At 39.0% G+C, this 22,891-nt stretch overlaps 1 protein-coding gene across 3 annotated transcripts in view; it reads right to left on the bottom strand.

Annotated features, from left to right (window-relative positions):
- Positions 1-281: 281 nt before the first annotated feature.
- Positions 282-22,891, bottom strand: part of Gorasp2 (golgi reassembly stacking protein 2) — a 30,984-nt gene continuing 8,374 nt past the window's right edge. For 2 of the 3 annotated variants that reach the window (XM_047545150.1, XM_047545149.1), the window contains exons 3-11: positions 17,693-17,773; positions 16,264-16,467; positions 15,702-15,788; positions 14,367-14,497; positions 13,480-13,612; positions 11,934-12,057; positions 7,200-7,286; positions 5,803-5,913; positions 282-4,234 (exon numbers count right to left, since the gene is read on the bottom strand). In XM_047545150.1, coding sequence (XP_047401106.1) covers positions 3,882-4,234; positions 5,803-5,913; positions 7,200-7,286; positions 11,934-12,057; positions 13,480-13,612; positions 14,367-14,497; positions 15,702-15,788; positions 16,264-16,467; positions 17,693-17,773 — 1,311 coding nt within the window. In that variant the 3' untranslated portion in view covers positions 282-3,881. The remainder of the gene's footprint in view (positions 4,235-5,802; positions 5,914-7,199; positions 7,287-11,933; positions 12,058-13,479; positions 13,613-14,366; positions 14,498-15,701; positions 15,789-16,263; positions 16,468-17,692; positions 17,774-22,891) is intronic. The other variant, XM_047545148.1, reaches the window with a different exon arrangement.

Below are 22,891 nucleotides of genomic sequence, written 5' to 3'. Positions count from 1 at the left end.
ACCAGCTTGGCCTAATTATCACCTGGGAGGAAGATGTCAGCGTCAGGCTCGCACCTCCTTCCCTGGGGATGTTTTGAAAAAACTCCAAAAGCCCAGAATTCATATTCTAATTGCTGTGTGACTAATCTGCAGGTAGGGCTAAAACTCTTGCTGGGTGCTCAATATAGTTAAAGGGGAAGGCCTTCAGGGCAGAGAGGGGGATCCAGTCTTCCTTATAAGGTAACTTTAACAAATAGGGCCACTCAGAAAGAGAAACAAAAACATCGACACATTGTTGAAATAAGATGTATTTTATTTCCTAATAAAATAAATGTACCTATAGCAACAGACCAAGGCTGCAGCACAGGGCTTTCCTATTGGAGTTCCAGGGGGACCATCTCTTGATTTTTTAGTGCCTTTTCCACCAGCTAAAGGGTCAGCCCAGCTAATCCTTCTTCAGCTATCAGAGACCTTTCCCATCACCAAGGGTCCACAACTCTCTCTTCATGAGCTCTTCACTTGTTACACTGTGATGAACTATCATGAAGTTGATTCATTTGTTCTTTTTTGTTTTTCCTGTACCAGGAATTGAACCCAGGGGTGCTTAACCACTGAGCCACATCCCCAGCCCTTTTTATTTTTTGAGTCAGGGTCTCAGTAGGGCTTACAGCCTCGCTAAGTTGCTGAGGTTGGCTTTGGACTTGCGATCCTTCTGTGTCAGCCTCCCAAGTCAGTGGGATTACAGGTGTGCGTCACTGCACCCAGTATTTCTGTTTTTTAAAGGTGGGCTCACGTGTCCTGAGGCACCACAGCAGCTCCAGCAGCCCACAGGCCTCACAGCTCTGAACAGCAATGCTTGAAGGCCATCCTGGAGATTCGTTTGGTGCCTCATCAGTGAGGAAGAGGCCACAAAGCCATTTCTAGGTCTTCAAACTTTTCAGGAAATGAACCAAGTGCAGCTGTTCTAAGAGCATTTAGTAATGAACTAAACATAAGACAGGAACAAAAATCAACAGGGGAAAGGTAAAGTCATTCCAGACTCAAGAATCTTTGCGGGCCTTGGGGGACAGTGGGCCTTTCCCCTCTCCTGGAGCTCAGCCTCTCACACTTCACTGCAAGGCCAGGCTGCCCCGTGGTGACACTTCTCCATGCTGTTTGTGTGAAAGTGGCTGGGGCTCAGACTCATCGAACCTTGCAGTTTCTCCCTAACTCTTCATAGCAAATGTCACCCTAGAAGCCTTCTGTGCTCTTCCCAGTCTGTTCTCTTCCCAGTGCCCCTCTCCTGAAGTGTCTCTTCTGTTCCCTCAAATCTTGGGCAAATGGTAGGGTTGCATGTGCACCCACCTTAAAGGCTCCACATAGCTGCTCATTGTCCCTTACTGGCCACTCTTCTCCCTTTGCAGTGAGGACACTTGCAGTGGCTGTGAAACCAAAGGCTTTTGCTCAGCCTTTCAGGTAGACATGGTCACATGGCTTCACGCTGCCTAAAAGGATGTACGCCACAGTGTTGCATGAAACTTTTCTCAAGTGATCCCTAAAGAAGTGAGGAGACATCTTTGTCTTCTGACTGAACAAGGACAAATGGCTGGGGCTTCAGTTGCCATCTGAGGCCAGGATATGACCTTGGGAATGGAAACGTCACCCAGTAGAGCTACAAGATGGACCAAGGTTTCTGGCATTGTTGGGCCAGATCTGCCAGACTGACTACCTCTATTTGAACATGGGAGAGAAATAAGCTTTTTTGTTTAAGATACTCTTGAGAATTTCTGAGGTAACTGAGTCTACTCCAAATCAATGCCAACCCTGCCGTCACTGCTGTGTGCCTGTATTGTGTGAACCTAGGCACATGCTGAAGCAACTCCAGCTATCCAAGGTCCTTCTGACTCTGGGCTCCTGCCCCAGGGGCTGCAGTGGAATTCCACATCCATGACTACAGCACTTATCCTGGAGTACCCTAAAGATGGAATCCTTGGCCTGTCTCTCCTAAGAGGCCCCACAGATGGGCTACTGCCAGGGACACCATCTTATATCTGTGTCTTGGGAACCTGGAACAAGACCTTCTATCGTCTTTAAAGGCTGAAGCTAAAGGGGTTAAGGGTGCAGGAGGTGAGTGAGCATGATGCTGGGTTCAATCCCCAGTACCAAAAAAGAAAAAGACTGAAACTGGTTTTCCTGAAGAAAGTAGAGAATACCAAAGTGTTTTCTACCTCAGAGAAGATCCAGAGAGCCAATCTCGGCCAAGGCCATGCCACCCTCTTCGTGAGTGTCAAGAGTTGCTTTCCCCCTAGGCCTTCCATACATGCCTATGGGTAGTTTCTCAGGAAGATGGGTTCAGGGCTGTCATTCTTAAATGGGAACTGTGACCTCAAGAGTTAAGAAACACTGCTTTGGAGGAAGTACTGTCAAAAGAAATAATTGTGTAAAGTTTGAAAATCACTCACTTGCTTTCCCTAAGAGATGTCCTTAACATTTGTACTGTTTTTAATGTGAACATCTTTTAGAAAGTGATAACATTATCACTTTCCCTGTCCTGGAAAGCCAAAAACTGTTAACATTTAAAATGTGCTTATGAATATTATCCCTATCTGCTATAAGTTCCTTTGCAAAAACAATGATTGTTAACACAAAGAAATATTCTGGAAATATTTGTCATGCAAGCAGAAGCCATGTCTAGACTGGAGCTTTCTTTTATCACTTAGTTTTACTACATATTTGACTCCAGAAATGGATAGAGTCTAAAAATTGGCCTGTGCTGGGCCTCCTGTCAGAGCAGGAATGGTGTTGACAACTCGTTTCCAGCTGAGTGGTCAACGATGAGTCATCCATGGTGGCACCTCAGTTCCACCATCACTGCAAGGGACCTGTGACTTTATACTAGTATTAGGTCAAAACCCAATTAACCTCTTTCATATTATTTCAAAATCAGGGATATAATATACATTTAATTTTATGAATTTCATTCAATAAATCAATTCCAGTTAACTTACCATCTCTTAGAAAGCTTAGAAAAAAGCAAACATAAATCATAAACAATTAAAGACCTGGGACATACTGGAGAATAACACACGACACGCATGGCAACTGAGTTGCAATTTAAATGTAACACAGGAAGAAAAGTAAAATTACAGTAATTTATTGCTATATCTCTGCTTCCCCAGTATAGTTATATTATAAGTAGCCACAAAGTGCCACCTTCTGGTTTAAAACTGTGCAACATTTCCTTTATTTCTCTTTAAATGCCATCTTAACGGTGGATGTAGAAAGCAACAGCAGCAGTTACAAAATGTTGTCTGAGTAATTCTGAGAGCTCAAAACAAGGATCTGTGTACAGGCTGAATAAAAAGATGTTCAATTAATAGTGCACACTGTGTAACTTTAACAAACATCTCCAACTGGAATTTCTGTGTAAACCTTAATAGAGATGTGACTCACTGAGACCAAAAGTAAAGTTATCTTTTCCTTCTACAATTTAGTGAGGTGGTTTGCATTCTCCCAACGATTTACAAAGTACAAGAAATGTGTGTGAGCACTAGGCATAAAATATTCCATTTTCTTACAGAAGGAGCAGTAGGAGGCAAGGAACCCAGTGGACACCTTGCCACCTCCTTTTCCAAAGATGTACACCCCAGAATGGCAGTGGACGCCTGGCTGCAAGACACCCTTATGACTTTTTGGTTGTTTGAAATAGAAGCACTTTCTAACATTTCCCTCCCTGGCCCGTGAGCCCCCACCCCAACTTGGCAGGATACAAACCCACGTCCGCTTGCTTAGTTTTCCCCTTAGAATTATTTACAGGACACCTACAGATACGGTACAAACTAGTATGAAATTAATGATAGTTTGCATTTCCAGATATGCTCCCGTGGTTAAATAAATACACCACGCCAATTCTGAAGACAGGTTCAGAGTGCAGGTGACTCAGAAGTGTTTGCATCCGTAACTGTAACTGCAGAAACAGGCTTCTCACTGGCTGGGGTGGAGTCGCTGATTCTGTCCTCAACAGTGGCAGGGGCCTTGGAGGTGGGGGACGTCGCATCCACAGTGAGTGAGGGGACAGCGTCTGCCTTTGCAGTAGTCGTGACAGGGTCAGAAGATGGGCTGCTGGTGGGTGGGAGGGAAGACAGCAGCTCCCCTGAGCTGGCTGCAGGAGAGCCCTCGGTAACCAAAGGGAATGACGGGAGGAAGTCGGATGGCATGGGGAGAGGTGCAATGCCAGGTAAGTTTCGGGGAGGCAGGGAAGGAAGAGGTGGCAAACCTAGGACAAAAAGGCACAGATCACATATCCTCCCAGCACTCAGAGAGCAGCTTTCATCATCAGGTGACTGCCTTTATCTGCATCTCATTAGGAATGCGGAAGCTGAGGACAGAACAGAAATCACAACTTCTGCTTATCTCTAGCTGGAGGCCATGACAGAGTTAAATACATCTTGCAGCAGCAGGAGCAGCTGGCCTTGGGCAGAGGTTCCCAGGCTTCTAGGCTCCAGGTGACTCAGTCCAGCACTGAGGAAAATAGATTGAGGGGAGGCGGATACAACGTTAGCCACCTACGGGCAATGCAGCTACACCGGACGTGGGAGAGGAGGACTCCTGCTCCCTGAGCCAAGATGCAGGCTGCATTACACCTTTCTGTGGTTAGAACCAGGATGAAGAAATGCAGGAGCCACCCTCCTGCAAAGTTGTGGAAAGCAGAGGTTGGAGGGCAGCCCCTCTCCTAGCGTTGACACAGGGACTCAGTGTCTTAGTAGCCCTGAGATTGATGACTATTGGTATTACTGAGGGTGGGTTCATTCTGAGGATTTTACAATGCAGAAAGCATGAAAGGAGTATTACAGAAACAAAGGCAGGCTGTCAAACATATGCTCAGGCTGACCACTGGCTGGCACAACCCTTCTTGCTCTGACAACATGGAGAGCCTGTCAACATAGAGAGAGGGCAGAGGAAGAACCAGGAATACAGACCAAAAAGAAAAGCCGGAGGGGGTGCTAGGACAGTAAGTGGCAGTTTGAGTTTACCAGGACTTCCCCTGCACTGAAAACTAAGTGAGTTAAAGAACACACACAGGTGGTGAGAGCTACAGAGGGACAGTTGTTTTAGGCAGAAACATGACAGTGACACTGAGTACAATGGTACAGTAAATTCCTTGGCATCTCTGAGGGGCCGCTTGGTCTTGCTCATCTGGGGAATCTTGGCTCTGACAGATGTATGGGTGCTGCTGCTCCATTTTCCCCCATGCACAAAATCTGAGCACAGTCACTCTGCATGTCTTAACTACCTTAATTTAACTATCTGCAGCTAAAATCTCTCAGGTTTTACTATAAAACATTTGTGAATAAAGGGGAATATTTATCAAACAACAAGCCCAGCTGGTTGAGCAGGTCTGATCATTTTACAGCCTGCACTGCACAATATAAGCAGCACTGCTCTCCTAACGGATGCTGCCACAGATACGAAGAGAATAACAGGGATTCATTCATCTCCACTGGGCAAACTGAACCCTCTTCACCAAACTCAGTGTGGCAATGTCACACCACGGCCCTTTATTTCTACCGCTGGCCTTTCTGGTGCTTGAGCTATCAGGATGCAGAGAGAGGAAAAAAGGGAGGGAGGCAGCAAGCCGAGGAATCACAAAGATATTCTTCTTTCCTTTTCTTCTTCTTCTTTTTTTTTTTAAAGCTTTTTAAATAAAAAAGATTAATTTTTATTCAAAGTAGCTGAAATTTGTTAAACCAATTTGCCTTTCCAGAAATAAACTGCACTAAGGACTGGCTTTCCTGAATAGTTATTTATTAGCAGGGTCCTAGGAGGGTAAGATGTGCAACATACCCGGATTCACGAGTTCTGGTAAGCCAACCCCTGGCAGGAGGTGTGGTGCGGGAAGATTGAGGTTGGGGAGGCTGGGGAGGTTAGGGAGTCCTGCTGGCAGAGGCATCAGACCTGAACAGAGTGGGGAAGAGAAGGAAAAGTAAATCACTTCATCTAGGGAAGGAAACAGATTCTTGTGTACTGAAAAATGTATGACCCACTTCAAAGTGCAAATACCAGAGGCTCACTAAATGTGTCAGTTTTGTCCAAAATATCAACAACAACAAAATCTCACTCAGCTGAAATATATTTCTACCTAAGCCATTTAGATGGCTAAGTGGGTAAAAGTTAAAACAAATAACTTACACCCTTGAAACCCTGGAACAAGAATGGCAACAATGGCCTTAGTGCCTGAGAGAGAGGATGATTTATTCCAGTCACTACAGGAGTAAATGGAACTGAATTTTTCTTTGTTGAGGCTCACAGTCTCTCTGGTTTTCTTTTTTATTCTGAGATGATTTCAGACTCATAGTTGCAAAAGTAGTAACAATCGTTTTACACAAACCTACCACCCCAACTCCCCAAGTCAATCTGGCAGCAATTAACCATCTTCACTCTGTGTGTACAAACTTGGTTCCTGTCTTAATAGTATAACGACAGCCAGGTGGGGTGTCCCAAGCTGTAATTCCAGAAAATTGGGAGACTGAGGCAAGAGGATCTCAAATTCAAGGCCAGCAACTGAGACCCTGTCTCAAAATAAAACAAAAAGGGCTGGGGATGTGGCTCAGTGGTAAAGTGCTTGCCTAGCATACATGAGGACTTGTGTTCCAGGACCAAACAAACAAACAAACAAAATGCATAACAACTCTAACTATGTAATTAAAGGCCCTCACAATCAAAGTACATTTAATCATTGAAATAATATTTCATTGTTTCAGCTAGATAAAGGGGCTTGCTCTTCACTGGCAATGCTAAGAGAAAAACAGAAAGATTTAATGTTAGAGCTACTGAAGACCCAAAGAACATCCCCTTCCAGGATATTCACAAGAACAACTATCACAAAGTGCTAACTGCACTGTGGGACTGGGGGGTGGGTGGTCGTTGGCTGGGGTAAGGAGCCCTGGGATAGATAGCTAACTAATGTCTGTTTCCTTGTCTGCTAAGGAAGAGGGGCCACTTTCTCTCCTTTACCACAAAGTTACTGCAGAGGTAAAATGATCATTAAAAGGCATAAGCAGGACTGAGGATGCAGCACTGTCTTAGCCTGTCTAGAATGTGAGGCCTTGGGTTCAACCCCAGTAATGAGGATGGAGGGTGGAGGGGGGATGGGGAGAGGCTTAAACAGCCACCGCACAGGTGCAGGTTGTTTTCAGATGCAAATATTATCACCACATGCATCTCCAGGCCCTCTTGCTTACTTGGTAACGTAGTAGCTGGGTTCATTGGTGGCATAGAAGCGAGGGATTGGTTTACTTGTGGTGGCAACAATGGTACTGTTGGTACACCTAAAATAAAAGCACAATTAAAAAAAATATATATCTAACAAATTTCTCTGACAAAAGAATAAGCAGACTACAATAAGACATCCTTCAGCCCTTCCCCCCACCCATAGTCAGGTCTTCAGTCCCAATTTCTGGCTGAATCCCTAGATGTACACCATCCTTCAGAGCTGAGCCACCTACTCTGTCCACAGCCCTTACAGAGACCTTAATCAAGGCCTGGTTAGGAGGGCAGAGGGCTGTATAACCTGCCTCCAGTCAAACTCTGGACAGAGGTGTGCATGGAACCTATACAGGGTAGGATTAGCAAACTGTCTTAGAAATTTGGAAATGAGACCAAGGAGTCTAGTCAATTTCTACTGCTCTTCTGAACTAAGAGGCCCTATAAACCTGGGGTTGCTGGGGCCCTATGCCCTGAGAAACAGTGAATGCTAGTCTGTAAAACAGGACAAATGACACAGAAGCCCAAGAGAAAGAAAAGAGCACACGAACCTCCAGAGATGGAGAGAATGACTTGTTCCCAAATCTCCACTTCCTTTGACCTTAAGTTCCATGACACTCTTGTGCAGTCTAACAAGTTCCCTATCTGTACTGATGGTGGCTTGAGGAGGTTATATTCTCCATATACAAGAGACCGTCAGAGCACAGCTAATAAAGATTTGTCTATTGCTGGTTACCACCTACTCAAGTAGGAGGTTTTCTGATATTAAAGCAATGTTAATACATCCTTTAATTTGAAATTCCTAAATCTGAAACTTTCTGAAAGTCAGCATGATGTCACAGGTAGAAAATTCCACACCTGACCTCATGTGATGAGTGCAAGTCAAAATGCAGATGCACTAAAATTATAATAAAATGAACTTCAGGGTATGTGTAAAAAGTGTATATGAAACATACATGAATTCTGAGTTTAGATCTGGGTTCCGTCCCTAAGATATTTCATTGTATTTATGCAAATAAGCACTTCTGGTTCCAAGCATTTCTCATAAGGATGCTCAACTTGTACTGCACACAGACTCTCAGCCTCTAGATTTTGTTTAACAAATATAATAGCAGGAATGAATTGTGCTTGAAAGTATGAACTGACCATATTCGAGTCATATTTTATTAATTCATTTAATCTATTTTTCTGCAGAAATTGGTGGCATGCAAATGAAAAAAGAAAAATGCCTAGTACTGTCCAGGGCTCCAATGGACCCCATTCTACTTAATTTTACTCACATATTGGAAAGTGTTCTTTATTCTGTACCAAATTATTAGATACGGTGTGCTCTGCTAAGTGGCCCATTATAGTAACAGTGCTATAATTATTCTGTATTTCTGTCTGTAAATCTTGTGAAGAAAATGAAAACAGCCTAGATTTGCTTGCAACTTCCCTCTATTTCCTAATAACATCTTTCACATAAGTTTCTTTTCATTTTTAAAGGGTAGATACATTGTCTCAAAAATAACAGACTGAATCTTAGCCAGGAATTTTTAATCTGGGTCCCTTGAATAGGCTTCATAGGTGTGTAAAGCTCCTAAAACCACACACAACAGTTTTTGGGAAGAGAGATCTTTGCTTTTATCAGAATCTTCAAGGGGCTCAATAGATGGTTGGTGTGTTCATTCATACAAGTTTTAGGGGGCACCCACTGTATTTCAGCCATTGTTCCAGGTACTGAGGCACTTTACAGCATGAAGAAACTGAAATCACAACTTTCAGCAGGTTTACATTCTAATCAGGAACAGGAAAAGGAATGGAGGCAGACAGCAAACAAGTAAAATCCACAACATGCAAAACGGCAATAAGTACTCTGAAGAAAAATCAAGCAAGGAAGGGGGACAGGGAGTGTGAAGGGAGTGGGTATTAAAACAAAGACACACCAACTAATGCCATTTTGAAATGCCTTCATTTATTCTCTCTCTCTCTCAAGGGAGAGAGAGTAGGAGAGAAGGAACTCAAAATACCTTCACTTTCTAGAAATTTCATAATCTAAAAACTTGCAAATCCTTAAAAATTTTTTTTACAATACACTTTATATCTCCATAGTTACTTTTGGGTTATTTTACAAGTAATACAATGAAGAGTGAAGATGGAAAAATAAATGTCGAAACAAACTTTCTCACATGTCATGATGCTAGAACATTTTAGTCTTTTTAAACTGATTTACTCGAAAAATAAAAATGTCAACTTCTTTCAGTCTCTTGTGAACAATTATTCTTTCACTTATGTTTCTGTCTTTAATATTCAAAAAGACATTCCTCTGCAGTGTTAAAAGCCAGGGATCTCAGTTCATGTGCATGTAAGACTATATTAAGTACAACTATAATTTGGTGAGGGAAGATTTAAAATGTTAGAGAAAAACTTGAAAAGAGATATCAGCTCTCTCCTACATCAGAAGAGTAGTCATATGGCATCTGGTACATTCTTACTCTAGAACGGGTAAGAGATATTCAACAACAGAATAAAAGTAACTCAATTCACCTTTACCTTCTTGTTCAGGAATGAACTAGAAGGTCATCTGATGGGATGTTAAAAAAAACATAATATCACGAAAAGAAGTCACTCACTGTTTGAATGCAATAAACTCAAAGATCACTTATGACTGTGTCTATGATTAGATATTGATGACATTAATATTTGATGTCATTTAGGAAATGTTCTAAAACTGGGCTGTGGTAATGACTGCACAGCTCTATAAATGTACTGAAAATCATTGAGCTGTACACTTATGGTCAGTTAATTTTATGGTCTACAAATTATATCTCAGTAAAACTGGAAAAGAAACTAGCAAAAAAGGGGTGGGAGGTATGTCAACATACTGATGACTGGGGAAGCTAGGTAATGGGGTTCACTGTATTACTTCAACATTTTTGTTTATGTTTGAAAATTAAAGAACTTTTTTTGGTATGGGGGATTGAACACAGGGGTGCTAAACCACTGGGCAACATTCCCAGCCCCATTCACCTTTTATTTTGAAACAGGCTTTAACTAACTTAGTGAGGCTGGCTTTGAATTTGCAATCTTCCTGCCTTAGCCACTCTGAAGCACTGGGATCACAGAGAGTGTGCCACCATGCCTGGCTAGATCTGCACACATTAAATTTCATCTGGAAAAATCTATCTTTGGAAAATAGAACCAAGACTCTGAGAAGTGCTAGGGTTTGAACCTAGGGGACCAAATCCAGATACCAACTGTTCACCTGATTATTGCTTCTTGGTGGGCTGTTTGAAGTCCATTCTGGAACAGGGTGGAATATAAGCAAATCTTGAATACAAATATTTAAAAGAGCTCAAGAACAAAATTACGAATAATATTATATAAACTATTTCATCATGTGTACTGAGATATAACTAAACCATGTCAGTATTTCATTCATTTACTCAACATTTACTGAGTACATGAAATAACTCTTGGTATTATAAAGAATACTAGAAAACAGGAGATTAGAAAAAGGAAAGAAAAAATTAAAATCTATCAATAAACTAAGAACTGTATCAACGCTTAGTAATTTCGCTCCCAGGTAACTAACCAACAGGGAACATTTGTCAATGTAAAAACTAGTACATAGATGTAGTGCTATTCATAAAAGCCAAAAAGTAGCAACATCCTAAATATCCCCACAACTAATGAATAAATAAAGAAAAAATGGTAGTCATACAATGAAATATTATTTAGCAATAAAAAGGAATGAAACATTCATACGTGAAATGACACTGATGAGCCTTGAAAACATTATGCTACATGAAATAAGCTAGTCACAAAAGATCATGCATGGTACATGACGTGTCCAGATTAGGCAAATCCACAGAGACAGACAATAGACTTGTAGTTGCCTAGGCCTGGAGGGCTCAGGAGATCTAGCAGTGACTGAGGTTGGGAACAGGGTTTCCTTTATGGCAATATTCTAAAATTAACTGAGGTGCTGGTTGTACAACCATGCAAATATACTAAAAACCACCCATTTTAAATGGGTGAACCATATAGATGGTATGAGAATTCTATCTTGTTAAGTTGTTAAAACAACAATGAGCCAGGCGTGGTGGCGCATGCCTGTAATCCCAGCGGCTCAGGAGGCGGAGGCAGAAGGATCTTGAGTTCAAAGCCAGCCCTGGCAAAAGCGAGGTGCTAAGTAACTCAGTGAGATCTCGTCTCTAAATAAAATACAAAATAGGGCTGGGGATGTGGCTCAGTTGGTCAAGTGCCCCTGAGTTCAATCCCTGGTACCAAAACAACAACAACAACAAGCTCCCAAAACTAAAAAGTACTGTATCAGAAAGAATAAGGAATAAAGGAGGGAATGGGCATATATCCCCTGAGCAAGACTGAATCACTAAGAAGAAACAGTATCCTGCTCTCACTTTTGCACCCCCGTGTCTACAACCTAGGAAATGGGCCAACACCTCAGGTAAATAAAACAATCAGACAGGACTGAAAGGTAGAGTCCTGACTGCAAGCTGAAAATCTAAAACAAGCCCAGGGTCTCAACTATGCAGAGAAGAGGCTGAAATGCTGCTATGTGTGTGTAGGCATGGTGATTTAGTGTATTTATGTAGACAGGACCATGTTTACTGTTTTCAAGGCATACTGGCATTAATTTTTTAAAATCTTATGCATGAATATGTTGTAAGACAAAGGAGACTGAAAACAGAATATGTCTTTCTGCATACCTGTACTGAGGACATTGCTGACAGCTGGTGGAGCTGAGCTAATAGAAAGTCCAGAGAGACCCTGTTCAATTCCTGTAGTTCCTGGTGGTGACAAAGATGGGGGATTGACTGAAGACAGCTGGACCTTCCAAAAAAGGGAAAAAAAGAAAATTACTTAAGTTTGTTTAAAAGAATATGTAAACACTGGCTCTCACCTGCCTTACAGATACACATCTGGATACATGTAGCTGTCCAAAGTTTTACCTGGGACTTCTGCCATTAGATGCTCCTTCCTAATTTGGACACACCCAGGGACTATGAGCTGATATGCATATGCTCCATCCCGTCACTTCCCTTCTCTGAACACATGGCTTCTAGTCCTAGGTACACATACTGGCCTAGCTATCTCCATAATAGGAGAGATTTTACTCTTTTCCTTCTCAGTCACTGGAAATCATTTTGTTCAACTCTTAAACACACTGCTTTCCTCTGTGAATTCTCAGGTTTTTTTAATTTTTAATTTTTATTGCTCATGGAAGAAATCAGCAAGAAGTCTTAATACCTTAACATGCTTCTTAAAGTTTCTCAGGATTTCTAACTCCCTGAATCCACTTAATCTTTTCTCATCAATGAGTAAAAGTGGTCCTGGATCTCTACCTTTTGAGGGCGGCTAGTCCGTATGAACACTACAGATGGGTGGTGTAACTTCCAAATACTCCAACTTCTGCCAGCTCTGGTGCCCCTTGCTGCATTCCAACAGCCTGTATTCTGACTCTTTCCCCAGCTGCTATTTCACACCCTGGTCTACTCAGACCAACCTTAGAGGTTCACCTGTGACCAAAAACACTGATTAGGGAGTGAGAGAGATGGTGGTGGGGCTGGGATGTATCATTACACTGACTCTGGCCTTGAGCCCAAGCTGGGAGTGGGGTGAGAAGAGGTGAAGATTTTTGATAGCTTCACTTCCTCTAGAACTAGGGATGGCCAATTTGTATCATAAAATGACAGTGGCAGCAGACTGGTCTGTAAAAATCCTATATACCTGCTCAAATACCTAGCTCTCCTTGCTTATCAATCAAGTTTCCTTAAATAGTGAGTACCAGTGAGGCTCCCTTATCCCCCACCACTCACTTGGTGTGCTTCTCCCCACTCTTCACGACATCCTTCTACTCCTCTCACCTGCCTTCTCTGCAGCACCTTCCTGGCTGACCACACCCGTTTACTTGAGGCTTCTTCTCCCTTTGGCTTCCTCCTGAGCATCCTCTGATTCCTTTTCTCAATCCATTCAGATTTTCAAGATTTTAACTTTAGTCCTCTGATCCAGGCAGGCCCAATCTCTCAACAATTATCAACTAGTTTGAATTACCCTATCTTTGTTGATGTTCCCAAATCTGTACCTATTTCTTAACCTTCATTACGATACCCCACAAGGACCTCAAATTCAACATGCTGATCAATACTTAATTCATCATCTGCAGTATCTCAACTGGCGCTACCACCATATGCATTGACACACTTTGTTTTGGTGGACACATCATCATCTATTCAGGTAATAATGTTATCTTACCTCTGTAAACCCATCTTTAAGAGGAGTAATAGGTGAACCAGTCATTTGTCCTGGAAGAGAAATTTTCTTTCCTTCTTCAAATGGGCGTGTAGGTATTCGATGCAAATAACCATATCCAATGCCACATCCTAAGCTATAAAAAATTTTTTTTTCCTTAAAGTCACTGCTATCAATCACAGTTTACATGTTTTTTTTTGTTTTTTTTTTTTTTTAGGTTTCAAAATATAAAACAAACACACAAACTTCCATCCTTTTAAATAAAATCATCTTGTCGGGGGGTTTGTCGTCCAGCTTCTATGAACTAGCACCCTTCCCTCCTCAGTCTGTGGGCCCTGATTTTCCCCCAAGCATTCATCACCATCATATGCCATTCCTACTAATTTATTATCTTTTGCCCTCAATAAAATGTTAAAATCCATTAGGGCAGAAACCTTGTTTGTTTATTGCCTTAACAGTTTCTGGCACATGGTAGACAATTATTTGCTGAATGGTGGCATACAGTCAACCAAAATGTTTAACACATCAAAACTGGTATGGAGATGCATGTCTAGAATCCTGGTTACTCAGGAAATCATGGGTTCAAGATCAGCCTGGGCAACCTGATGAGACCCTGTCTACCCCTGACAAAAAAAGGGCTGAGGGTATAGCTCAGTGGTACAGTGACTGCCTAGCATATGAGAAGCCTTGGTTTCAAATTCCAGTAGTGTACAAAGAAACAAAAGCAAAAAAAAAAAATAAGATTGTTTTCAATATTTGACGTCAATTTTCTTTTGAGGAGTCTTAGTACAAATTAATACGTTATTTCAAAGCAAAATCTGTCAATTGCTTACAATACATCTGAATGGTAAAGTTAAACAGTCAGAACTTAATCTAAAAAATGACCTTACCTGCCTTCTCCACCCCATGCAGAATTTGGTGTAATAATCACTTCTCGACAATTATCAGTGTCTGTGTTGTACACATAAAGCTTCAGTGGTTTTGCTTCATGTGTTTCAATAAGGCTGAACAGATCTTCGGACTGCAAAAGCATCACAGGAGAAAAAAGTTTTTAAGGTACTATATTTCAAATCAGTTGCTCTCAAATCTGACTACTATCACAATCACCTGGGAAACATTCTTAAAAAAAAAAAAAAAAAAAAAAAATCAGATTCTGGGTTCTGTCCCAGACACTGAAATCATTTCTTAAAACTAATATGCCAAGAAAGATTTAACTCAATATACAATTCAACATATCATTTCAAGAAAGGCCTATTAGATGTAAGGCTTGAGTCCAGTTCCATAGACCTAGTCAGTTTCTTATTTGAACTCCTCTATCCTCAAGTTCTACATATTTTCCTTTTACTCTCCATTATTAAAACCTGATTAGCAGGGGTGCAGCGGTGTACACCTGTAAGCTCAGAGACCTGGGAGGCTTAGGCAGGAGGATTGCAAGTTTGAGGCCCTGTCTCAAAATAAAAAAATTAAAAGGGCTGGGGATGTAGCTCAGTGGTAAGATGCCCCTGGGTTTAACCCTTAGTATAAAAACAAACAAGTAAACAAAACAAACCCCCCCAACCCTGGTTATTCCGGCACCTTATTTTTTCTCATTTTGAATTAGTAATATATACTTATGTTAGTTAATGGATGAAGAAAAGGACCTAGTACACCTGAGCTAATTCTGTAACCTTAAAGAGCAAAAAGGAGATGCCCCAGCACTGCAAGCTGCAAGAGGGAAAAAAAGCAAAAGTGGAATTGAAAATGAAACCAGTGACTAAAATGAGGATCTGATTTAGTTTTAAGGTACGTAAGAAATTTTTGAATATCATATACATAAAATCTGTACAACTACCAAAAGGTATGTGTTTTTCCTTACAGCTATACCTAAGAAGACACCTCCCAGACGTTCCATCTAACACCCAAGGCATAAGTATCTTGATCAGCAAAGAACAAAATTTTCACTCTGAATGGAAAGCATGCAAACATCCTTCTGAACCCACAAATGAATGAGAAGGTGTTGGAAGATAATCTTCATTAACAAACACATTAGGGCTGGGGGTGTAGCTCAGTGATAGAGTGCTTGCCTAGCACATGTAAGGCTCTGGGTTCAATCCTCAGCACCACATAAAAATAAACAAATAAAATAAAGGTATTATGTCCATCTACAACTAAGGAAAACAAATTAAAAAAATTAAACAACAAAAAAATCCCCACAAAAAAACCACAAACACAAACACATTAATTACCTCATTCATGACCATATCTGCTCCAATAATATAATCACTGTGCGGTCTAAGACCTGCCAGTGCTGCAGGAGAATTTGATTCTACTTCCTAGGATGACATGAAAACAACCCCAAAATTAATACATATAAAATAATCTTCCAAGTTTTATAGTCACTATTTTTAATTATAGTGATTTTAAAACATCCTAGAAATCTATCTATCCTTTTGGAAATAATGTTAGAAGTCAGAAACTAGAATATATGCATTTAAAATTTCAAGACTAAAAGTACATAATATTTTTCAAATATTTAAAACATTTTTATAGCTTTCTGCTTTAACGTATCTTATTCTAATGGATAAATCATCAGAAAAAGAGTTCTTAGGTTTTGATAGTTGTATTTCCTTGAGTTTTTAAAAAAAATCAATCTATATTTAAATAGCAATAAATGCTGATTTTCAGAAACTAAAAGTGGCCTAATGATAATGCCTTCAATGATCTCCCCAAACTGGAGACAATCACTGTTACAAACACCTTTTTATGCTGCTTGTTGCACCGCAGGTAACAGTTCTTGGTCATACCTACCAACACATGCCAAACATTTTCATTTGCCCCGTCAAAGCTGCAGAATCGAATGCTCACTCCCAACAAGCCCTGGCCACCCCACATGTTGCTTGGTGTGACCGAGGTCTCTCGCAGCTCCAGGGTTTTGCTGCTATAGATGAGCATTTTGACAGGTTTTTCAACATTTGCTTTTAGTAGGTCCTTAAGAGTGTCATTATCTTTATTCTGTGAACACATAGAAATCACATTTTTTTTAATAAATAAAAATTTAATGTAACTATTCTTAGTGTAAGTATCTCATAACCTTCAAAAAGTAATATCAAATCAATATAAATATATCATTTATATTATAAAGGCAAAAGTTTCATTAACATTCAAATGTTCCTCCATATACAAAATGTCAAGAAATCAAGATAACTCTTATGTTAGCAACATCTTCAAACTGACCTTTTTTCTAGTAGTTGAGTATGGATTATGGAATTTTCACCTCAACATTATTTAGGGTGATCAAGTGATTCAGTGATTAAAAACAAAATATGCCATAATCAGTCAGACTACTAACACGATTGCAATGACTTTGTTGTTAAAATCTAAAATGTTTTCTGTGGTTAAAGTTTAATTTTGAACTTTGCTTCTAAATATATACTTTATTATTTATTAGGAGCTGGAAGGAAAAGAAAATGGAAATAGAACGTTAAATATTTCATTACATAAATGAATAAAGGCCATTATGTCAGAAATGGTGGTAAGTAATGAACAAAACCTTAAGACTGTTAGGAACAAATAAACTAATCAAGTATCTATTGTCATAAGATTCCTTTGCTGAGAGGATATAATTTCCTTCCTGTAGGGCTTTATTATGGGTAAATTAAAAATAATTTATAAAAAAGTAGTTTTAGGGCTGGAGAGATAGCTCAGTTGGTAGAGTGCTTGCCTTGCAAACACAAGACCCTGGGTTTGATCCCCAGCACTGCAAAAAAAAAAAAATTAAAAAAAAAAAAAAAAAAAAAAAAAGTAGTTTTAACTCTGTACTTTTGGAGAACATTTTATGTTCTAATAAAATTATTTATATGTCATGAAATTTAGCCCCAAGAAAACTGACAAGTGACATTTTACTAATCCATTTGCCAACAACCTATAAAATTCTACCATCTTTAAAAATGATCCTTTTTATCTTAATTTTTTTGTTCTGCTTATAAAAATCAAATATTTAAAATATAAAGTAAAAGACTCCAGTGATTCTACTCCCCTAAGGTAATCGCTGGGGTGTGAAGCACAGTATAGATCTGACATTTTAAAGTTTAATAACCTGTGACTAGTTCTAAAAACTAGCATCATACTCAACATAATGTAAGTAATTAATAAACATCCATCCCAGATAATCTGAAAAATTCCATTTTCGAAAGATCACAAAGTACCATAGACAAAACTAACAAAAAGCTGAACTTACTAATCTCGAACCATTAATAGAAACAATAAAGTCAAAGAAAGGCTCCAGTCCCGCTCTATGTCCTGGGGAATTTTCTTGTACCTATAAAAATAAAACACAGAAACATGTAAAGCTTAATTCAAAATTGTAAACTAAATTTCAAAAACAAATCCATCCCCCCCCACCCGCCCACCACCACCATACCAGGGATTGAACCCAGGGGCACTCAACTACTGAGCCACATCTCCAGCCCTATTTTGTATTTTATTTAGATACAGGGTCTGTCTCTAAGGAGGCTTAGCATCTCGCCATTGCTGAGGCTGGCCTTGAACTCTGATCCTTCTGCCTCAGCCCCCCCCTCCCCCCCCCCCGCCAGCTGCTGGGATTATAGGCATATGCCACCGCACTTGGCAATAGCTATCTTTTTTTTAGTAAAAATAGATTAATTTCATTAATAGTGAAATACAAGTACATGCTAGTTCTTTCATTTCTTCATTTCTCTCTGCTTTCAGTTCTCTAAATTCTACCCACTTTTTTTTTTTTGGGGGGGGGGCGGGTATTGGGGATTGAACTCAGGGGCACTTGACCAATGAGTCACATTCCCAACCCTATTTTGTATTTTATTTAGAGACATGGTCTCACTGAGTTGCTTAGCGCCTCACTTTTGCTGAGGTTGCTTTAAACTCCTGATCGTCCTTGCCCCAGCCTCCTGAGTTGCTGGGATTACATGCGTGCACGACTGCTCCTGGAGACTAAATTCTACCCACTTTTTAAGTTTATCTCCTATATGAAGTTGCCCCTTTACGGCTCTATTTCCACACTACTTTCTCCTTTTTCCGGAGGGAGATGCCATTCCTCCAGCAACTAGCAAACAATTCATCACTACAACTGAGCAAAATAATTCAAGCACTTATTCCTTCCAAGGGACCTAGCAAGGGACCATTCAGCTACAACACTAATAAACAAACAATGTCAAGATAGTTATCCGCTGAGAAATAGGTGAGAAGAGAAAGGGGAGAGGAGAGATGGACACACAGCCCCTCTAATCAGAGACCAAAGAGGCTAGGGCTAAAATGGTGATATGAGAATCTAAGGAGAAAGTCTGAAATGGATTAAAATTGATTATCACATTTTCTAAATTTATAGTAATATTAGTAGCTAGTAATAGAAATATAATCAATATAATCAAAATGCAAATACAATCAACTTTATATTTCCTTTTCTAAAATATTTTCATAATGGTCTAAAGGATTTTTACTTTGATACCTGTTATTATGTACTGACCTGTTATTAGGTACTGTCAAAACTATCATACAAAAGCAAAAAGTCAAAAAAAAAAAAAAAAAAAAAAACCAAAAGCAAAAAGTCTGCACCAATGTTTGTAGGTTGATTTTCTGTAATAGTCCACACATTAACAGTCAATTCTGAGGCTATGCAAATAAAAGGTACGTAAAACTGTAGCTATTTACACAGTAACAAATCATTTTAATGCTTTCAAAATGGAACACAGATTGTTCCCAGATATATTCTTCTAATGCCAATGTCAATCAGAATTGTTCATTAGTTCCTGGATTAGTGTTACCTTTTATCTATTAACTTTAAGCCAAACCATATTATCATTGTCTGTAAGGAAGAAAAACTAGATTTTCTTTCTCTTTGGCCACAGTAAACAGTAAATAAAGATGGTTCAATATTTACTAAAACTGTTCGATCTTGCATTATGTACATTTCCTGCAAATTTAGAACTAAGTTCTTTTTATAATTAAATATCAAAGGAGTTCATTATTTACACTGTTTTCTTAAGTGGAAGCTATTTTCTATTCCACGTATTATCAAATAAAATGTCTAGGACTCAAAGGAACAGACAAAATTCCCTGTCCCTGCAAATGGCAACTCTGAAAGGTAAAATGGTAGCTGCCTGGAACTATAAGAAAATTGAGTCAAGTCACTACTACCTGGGAGTCAGCTCTACCAGGCATGAAATGACTGGCCATTAGGTGGCTCTCAGAAGGGAAACACCTCAGGTATGAAAAGGTACAGATCTCTAGGGTCCTCCGAGTGGAGTTTCTCATTTAACAGCGTCCATGTGTAGTCATCTGGTTATCTAATCATCTAATCTCATGTTTCCAATGATCACTAATAGCATTTTACCTAGAATGTAACCAGTTCATCGATCAATTTTGGACTTCTCCACTGAGCCTGCCAAGTTAATCTTTTTGTTACAACACTTTTGTAATGTCATCACTGACTTAGAAAGTTGACCTTACAAAATGATTCTTATCAAGCCACCTTCTGAGTATAAAGTTTAAACTATTCGTCTGAAATGGAAAGTTTTCAGGATCAGGTATACCTGATAACTCAAAAAGGATCCAGTAGTTAAGTGTGAATTCTAAAATAAATAAATAATCCTTTCTAAAATTCTATTTTTCCATTTCATTTAATATAAACATTGATTTCCTGTTTCTAATGGACCTTGACATTAATTTCTTCCCCCAAATTTATTTACATCATTTGTAAATAAGTAGGTATCTTAATTACTGCTAGGAAACCAGCAGAGGGAGCCCTAGAAAATGATCTCTTTGATGCTACTACATTTGAAGGAAATTTCCCATATTTCATAGTATGAAAAATAAGATCTACAATACAGCAACTGAACATCTACACAGGAAAGCTTCTCTTGCAATATTATCCACTGACAAGAATCTCTTAGACACCACATCTCTCTAGCATCAGATTACTACTTCAATACCTTTTTGTCTCCTGTAAGATTTCTTGATTGTTAATTTATCTTCTGCTTTCTTCAATCCATTTTAATTAAAAAGTTTACACACATATTTGGCTCTTTAGGTCATTTAACACTTATAATTGAGCCAAACACCATAGCAATTTAAAATGAACAGGTTCAATTTGAAAATTTAATAATTAAGACGTTATAGTTAAAAAAAATCTATACAGTGAAAACATAAACGTTCAGAGCATTCTGACTTGGTTTCAAGCTGTGGTTCTGCTCACTTAGCTATGTAAGCTTGGGGAAGTTTAACATGCCTCTCTGGTCCTCAATTTCTCATTTGCAAGTAAGGGATAATGTTATCTACTTCACAAGAATGCAGTAAAAATTCAACAAGCAAAAATTTGTGAAATGCCTGTCTCTAGCCTACAACAGGAGCCCCATAAATCTTAAGGTCATCCCCTTGACTCTGCAAACACTGAGGGTAAATATCTGTAACCAATCAATATCTGGATGTTGGATTATTTCTCCAACCATCTATCAGATACCTCTTACTCCTTTAAAAAAGAAAACAAAAAATAACTTTTATTCAACTGGTAAGAGGAGACAATTTTTTTAAAAGTTACCTCTCAAAAATCAATTCAGATAGGTGGCTGATCTAAAGGTACAAGGGAAAACCATAACATTTTTAGAGAAAAACACAAAAGAATATCTGAGAACTTTTAAGTATGCAAAGACTTTTCAACACTGACAAAAAAGTACTGTCAACCAAATAAACGCAAGAATTATACTAAGTTCTCAAGAACTCAAGAATTACACTAAACTAAGATCTTCTGTTCATCAAAAGGTACATAATGAAAGTGAAAAGATAGGTATCTAACAAAGGATAGGTATCCAGAGCAAATTTTGAACTCCTGAAAATCCTTAAGAAAATAGATAGTAAAACCACAATGGATACCACTTCTCATTTGCTAGAAGGACAAAAATAATAAAGATAATAACAAGTGTTAGCAAGGATGTGGAGAAAATGGAACTGTCATACACTGCTGGTGGAAATGTAAAATGGTACAGCCACTGTGGAAAGTAGTTTGGCAGTTCCTCAAAATATTAAACACAAAATTATTGTATGACCCAACAATTCTACTAGGTATACAACTGAGAGAAATGAAAATACATGTCTACATAGAAACTTGTACAAAAATTGCATATGCATAATAGTCAAAAAGTAGAAACAGCCCAAATGTCACTCAACTGATGAATACATAAATAAAATGTGGTATATCCATAAAAAGGAATGAAGTACTGAGGCACTGAATTTTAAATTTCATCTAATTTTAATTAATTAAAGTTTAAAAAGTCACATGAAGCTGAAGGCTCCTGTACTGGACAGCACAAGTCTACATGATAAATACATGATTTGTATTTCAACACAGCATTAACTGATGGTCATAATGACAAATAAGATACAGAAGAGGTTGGAAGTTTAGTTCAATAGTAGAGCACTGACCTAGCATGCACCAGGCCATGGGATTGATCCCCAACACCAAAACAAAACAAAAAAAGTCACAAAGGGGTTAAATTATACTTTCCACCTATTCATGATGCTGGGGGAAACATGTAATATACTTTAAACACAGATTTTAAAGAAGCCAGAGTGAACAGTTACATACTGTTTTGATTCCACATATATGACATTCTAGAAAAGGCAAAACCAGGGAGACAGTAAAAAGATCAGTGGTTGCCTGAGGTGAAATTTGCTAAACATTTTTTAACTCCTCAACAAGCAAAAATGAACTGCTTATGATGAGACTGCACAGTAAAGGAGAATCCCTATTACATGAAAAGAAATTAGCACCAATGGTTAGAAGTTGGGTTTCTGAACCACTACTTTTCAGAAATAATCCCTAATGTGGTGCCATTTAACTACCAGGTAGTTTGAGTAAGTTCTGAAATTAGTGTGTCAAACACAGGATAGAGAAACACCAAAACAAATGTCATAATAGACAAAACTTAAAAAATTCATGACAAAATGAGGATCAGCATTTTTCATGACATAGTAGTACGAACTGGTTGCAAAAGAAAAAAATTTCTTTGAAAAACTATCCTACAAGGTACTATTAACCTTTTTGTCCAATCAAGTTCCAGGTAATAAAAGCAATTAAACTTTGACTTTCCCCTCATCTTTTAATCCTAGATCATTAAAGTTTTACAAGATTCAGACTTAAAAAAAGTTCTGTTTACAGACCTTGTTGTTCTTTATTGGTTGCTTTCTAGAGACATATCCATCTTTTTTCTAGGATTAACACTTCAAATAATATTATTCTAAACTCGGTTTCAGATATTTTGCATCAACCTTTTTTCTCTCTGTCAATTTTTCAATTAGAAGAGAGAGGGAAGGGCTGCAGAGGAGAAGGGAAGAAAAGTTTGGTGGAGTAGATTAGACATTCTCCTAAATGCACTGGTCTATTTATTTATGTATTTCCAGCTGAGGT

The sequence above is a fragment of the Sciurus carolinensis genome, chromosome 3, assembly GCF_902686445.1.
Source record: "Sciurus carolinensis chromosome 3, mSciCar1.2, whole genome shotgun sequence".
Lineage (NCBI taxonomy): Eukaryota > Metazoa > Chordata > Mammalia > Rodentia > Sciuridae > Sciurus > Sciurus carolinensis.
Note: the sequence above shows the minus strand (reverse complement) of the source record. Positions and strands in the feature narration are given on the sequence as shown.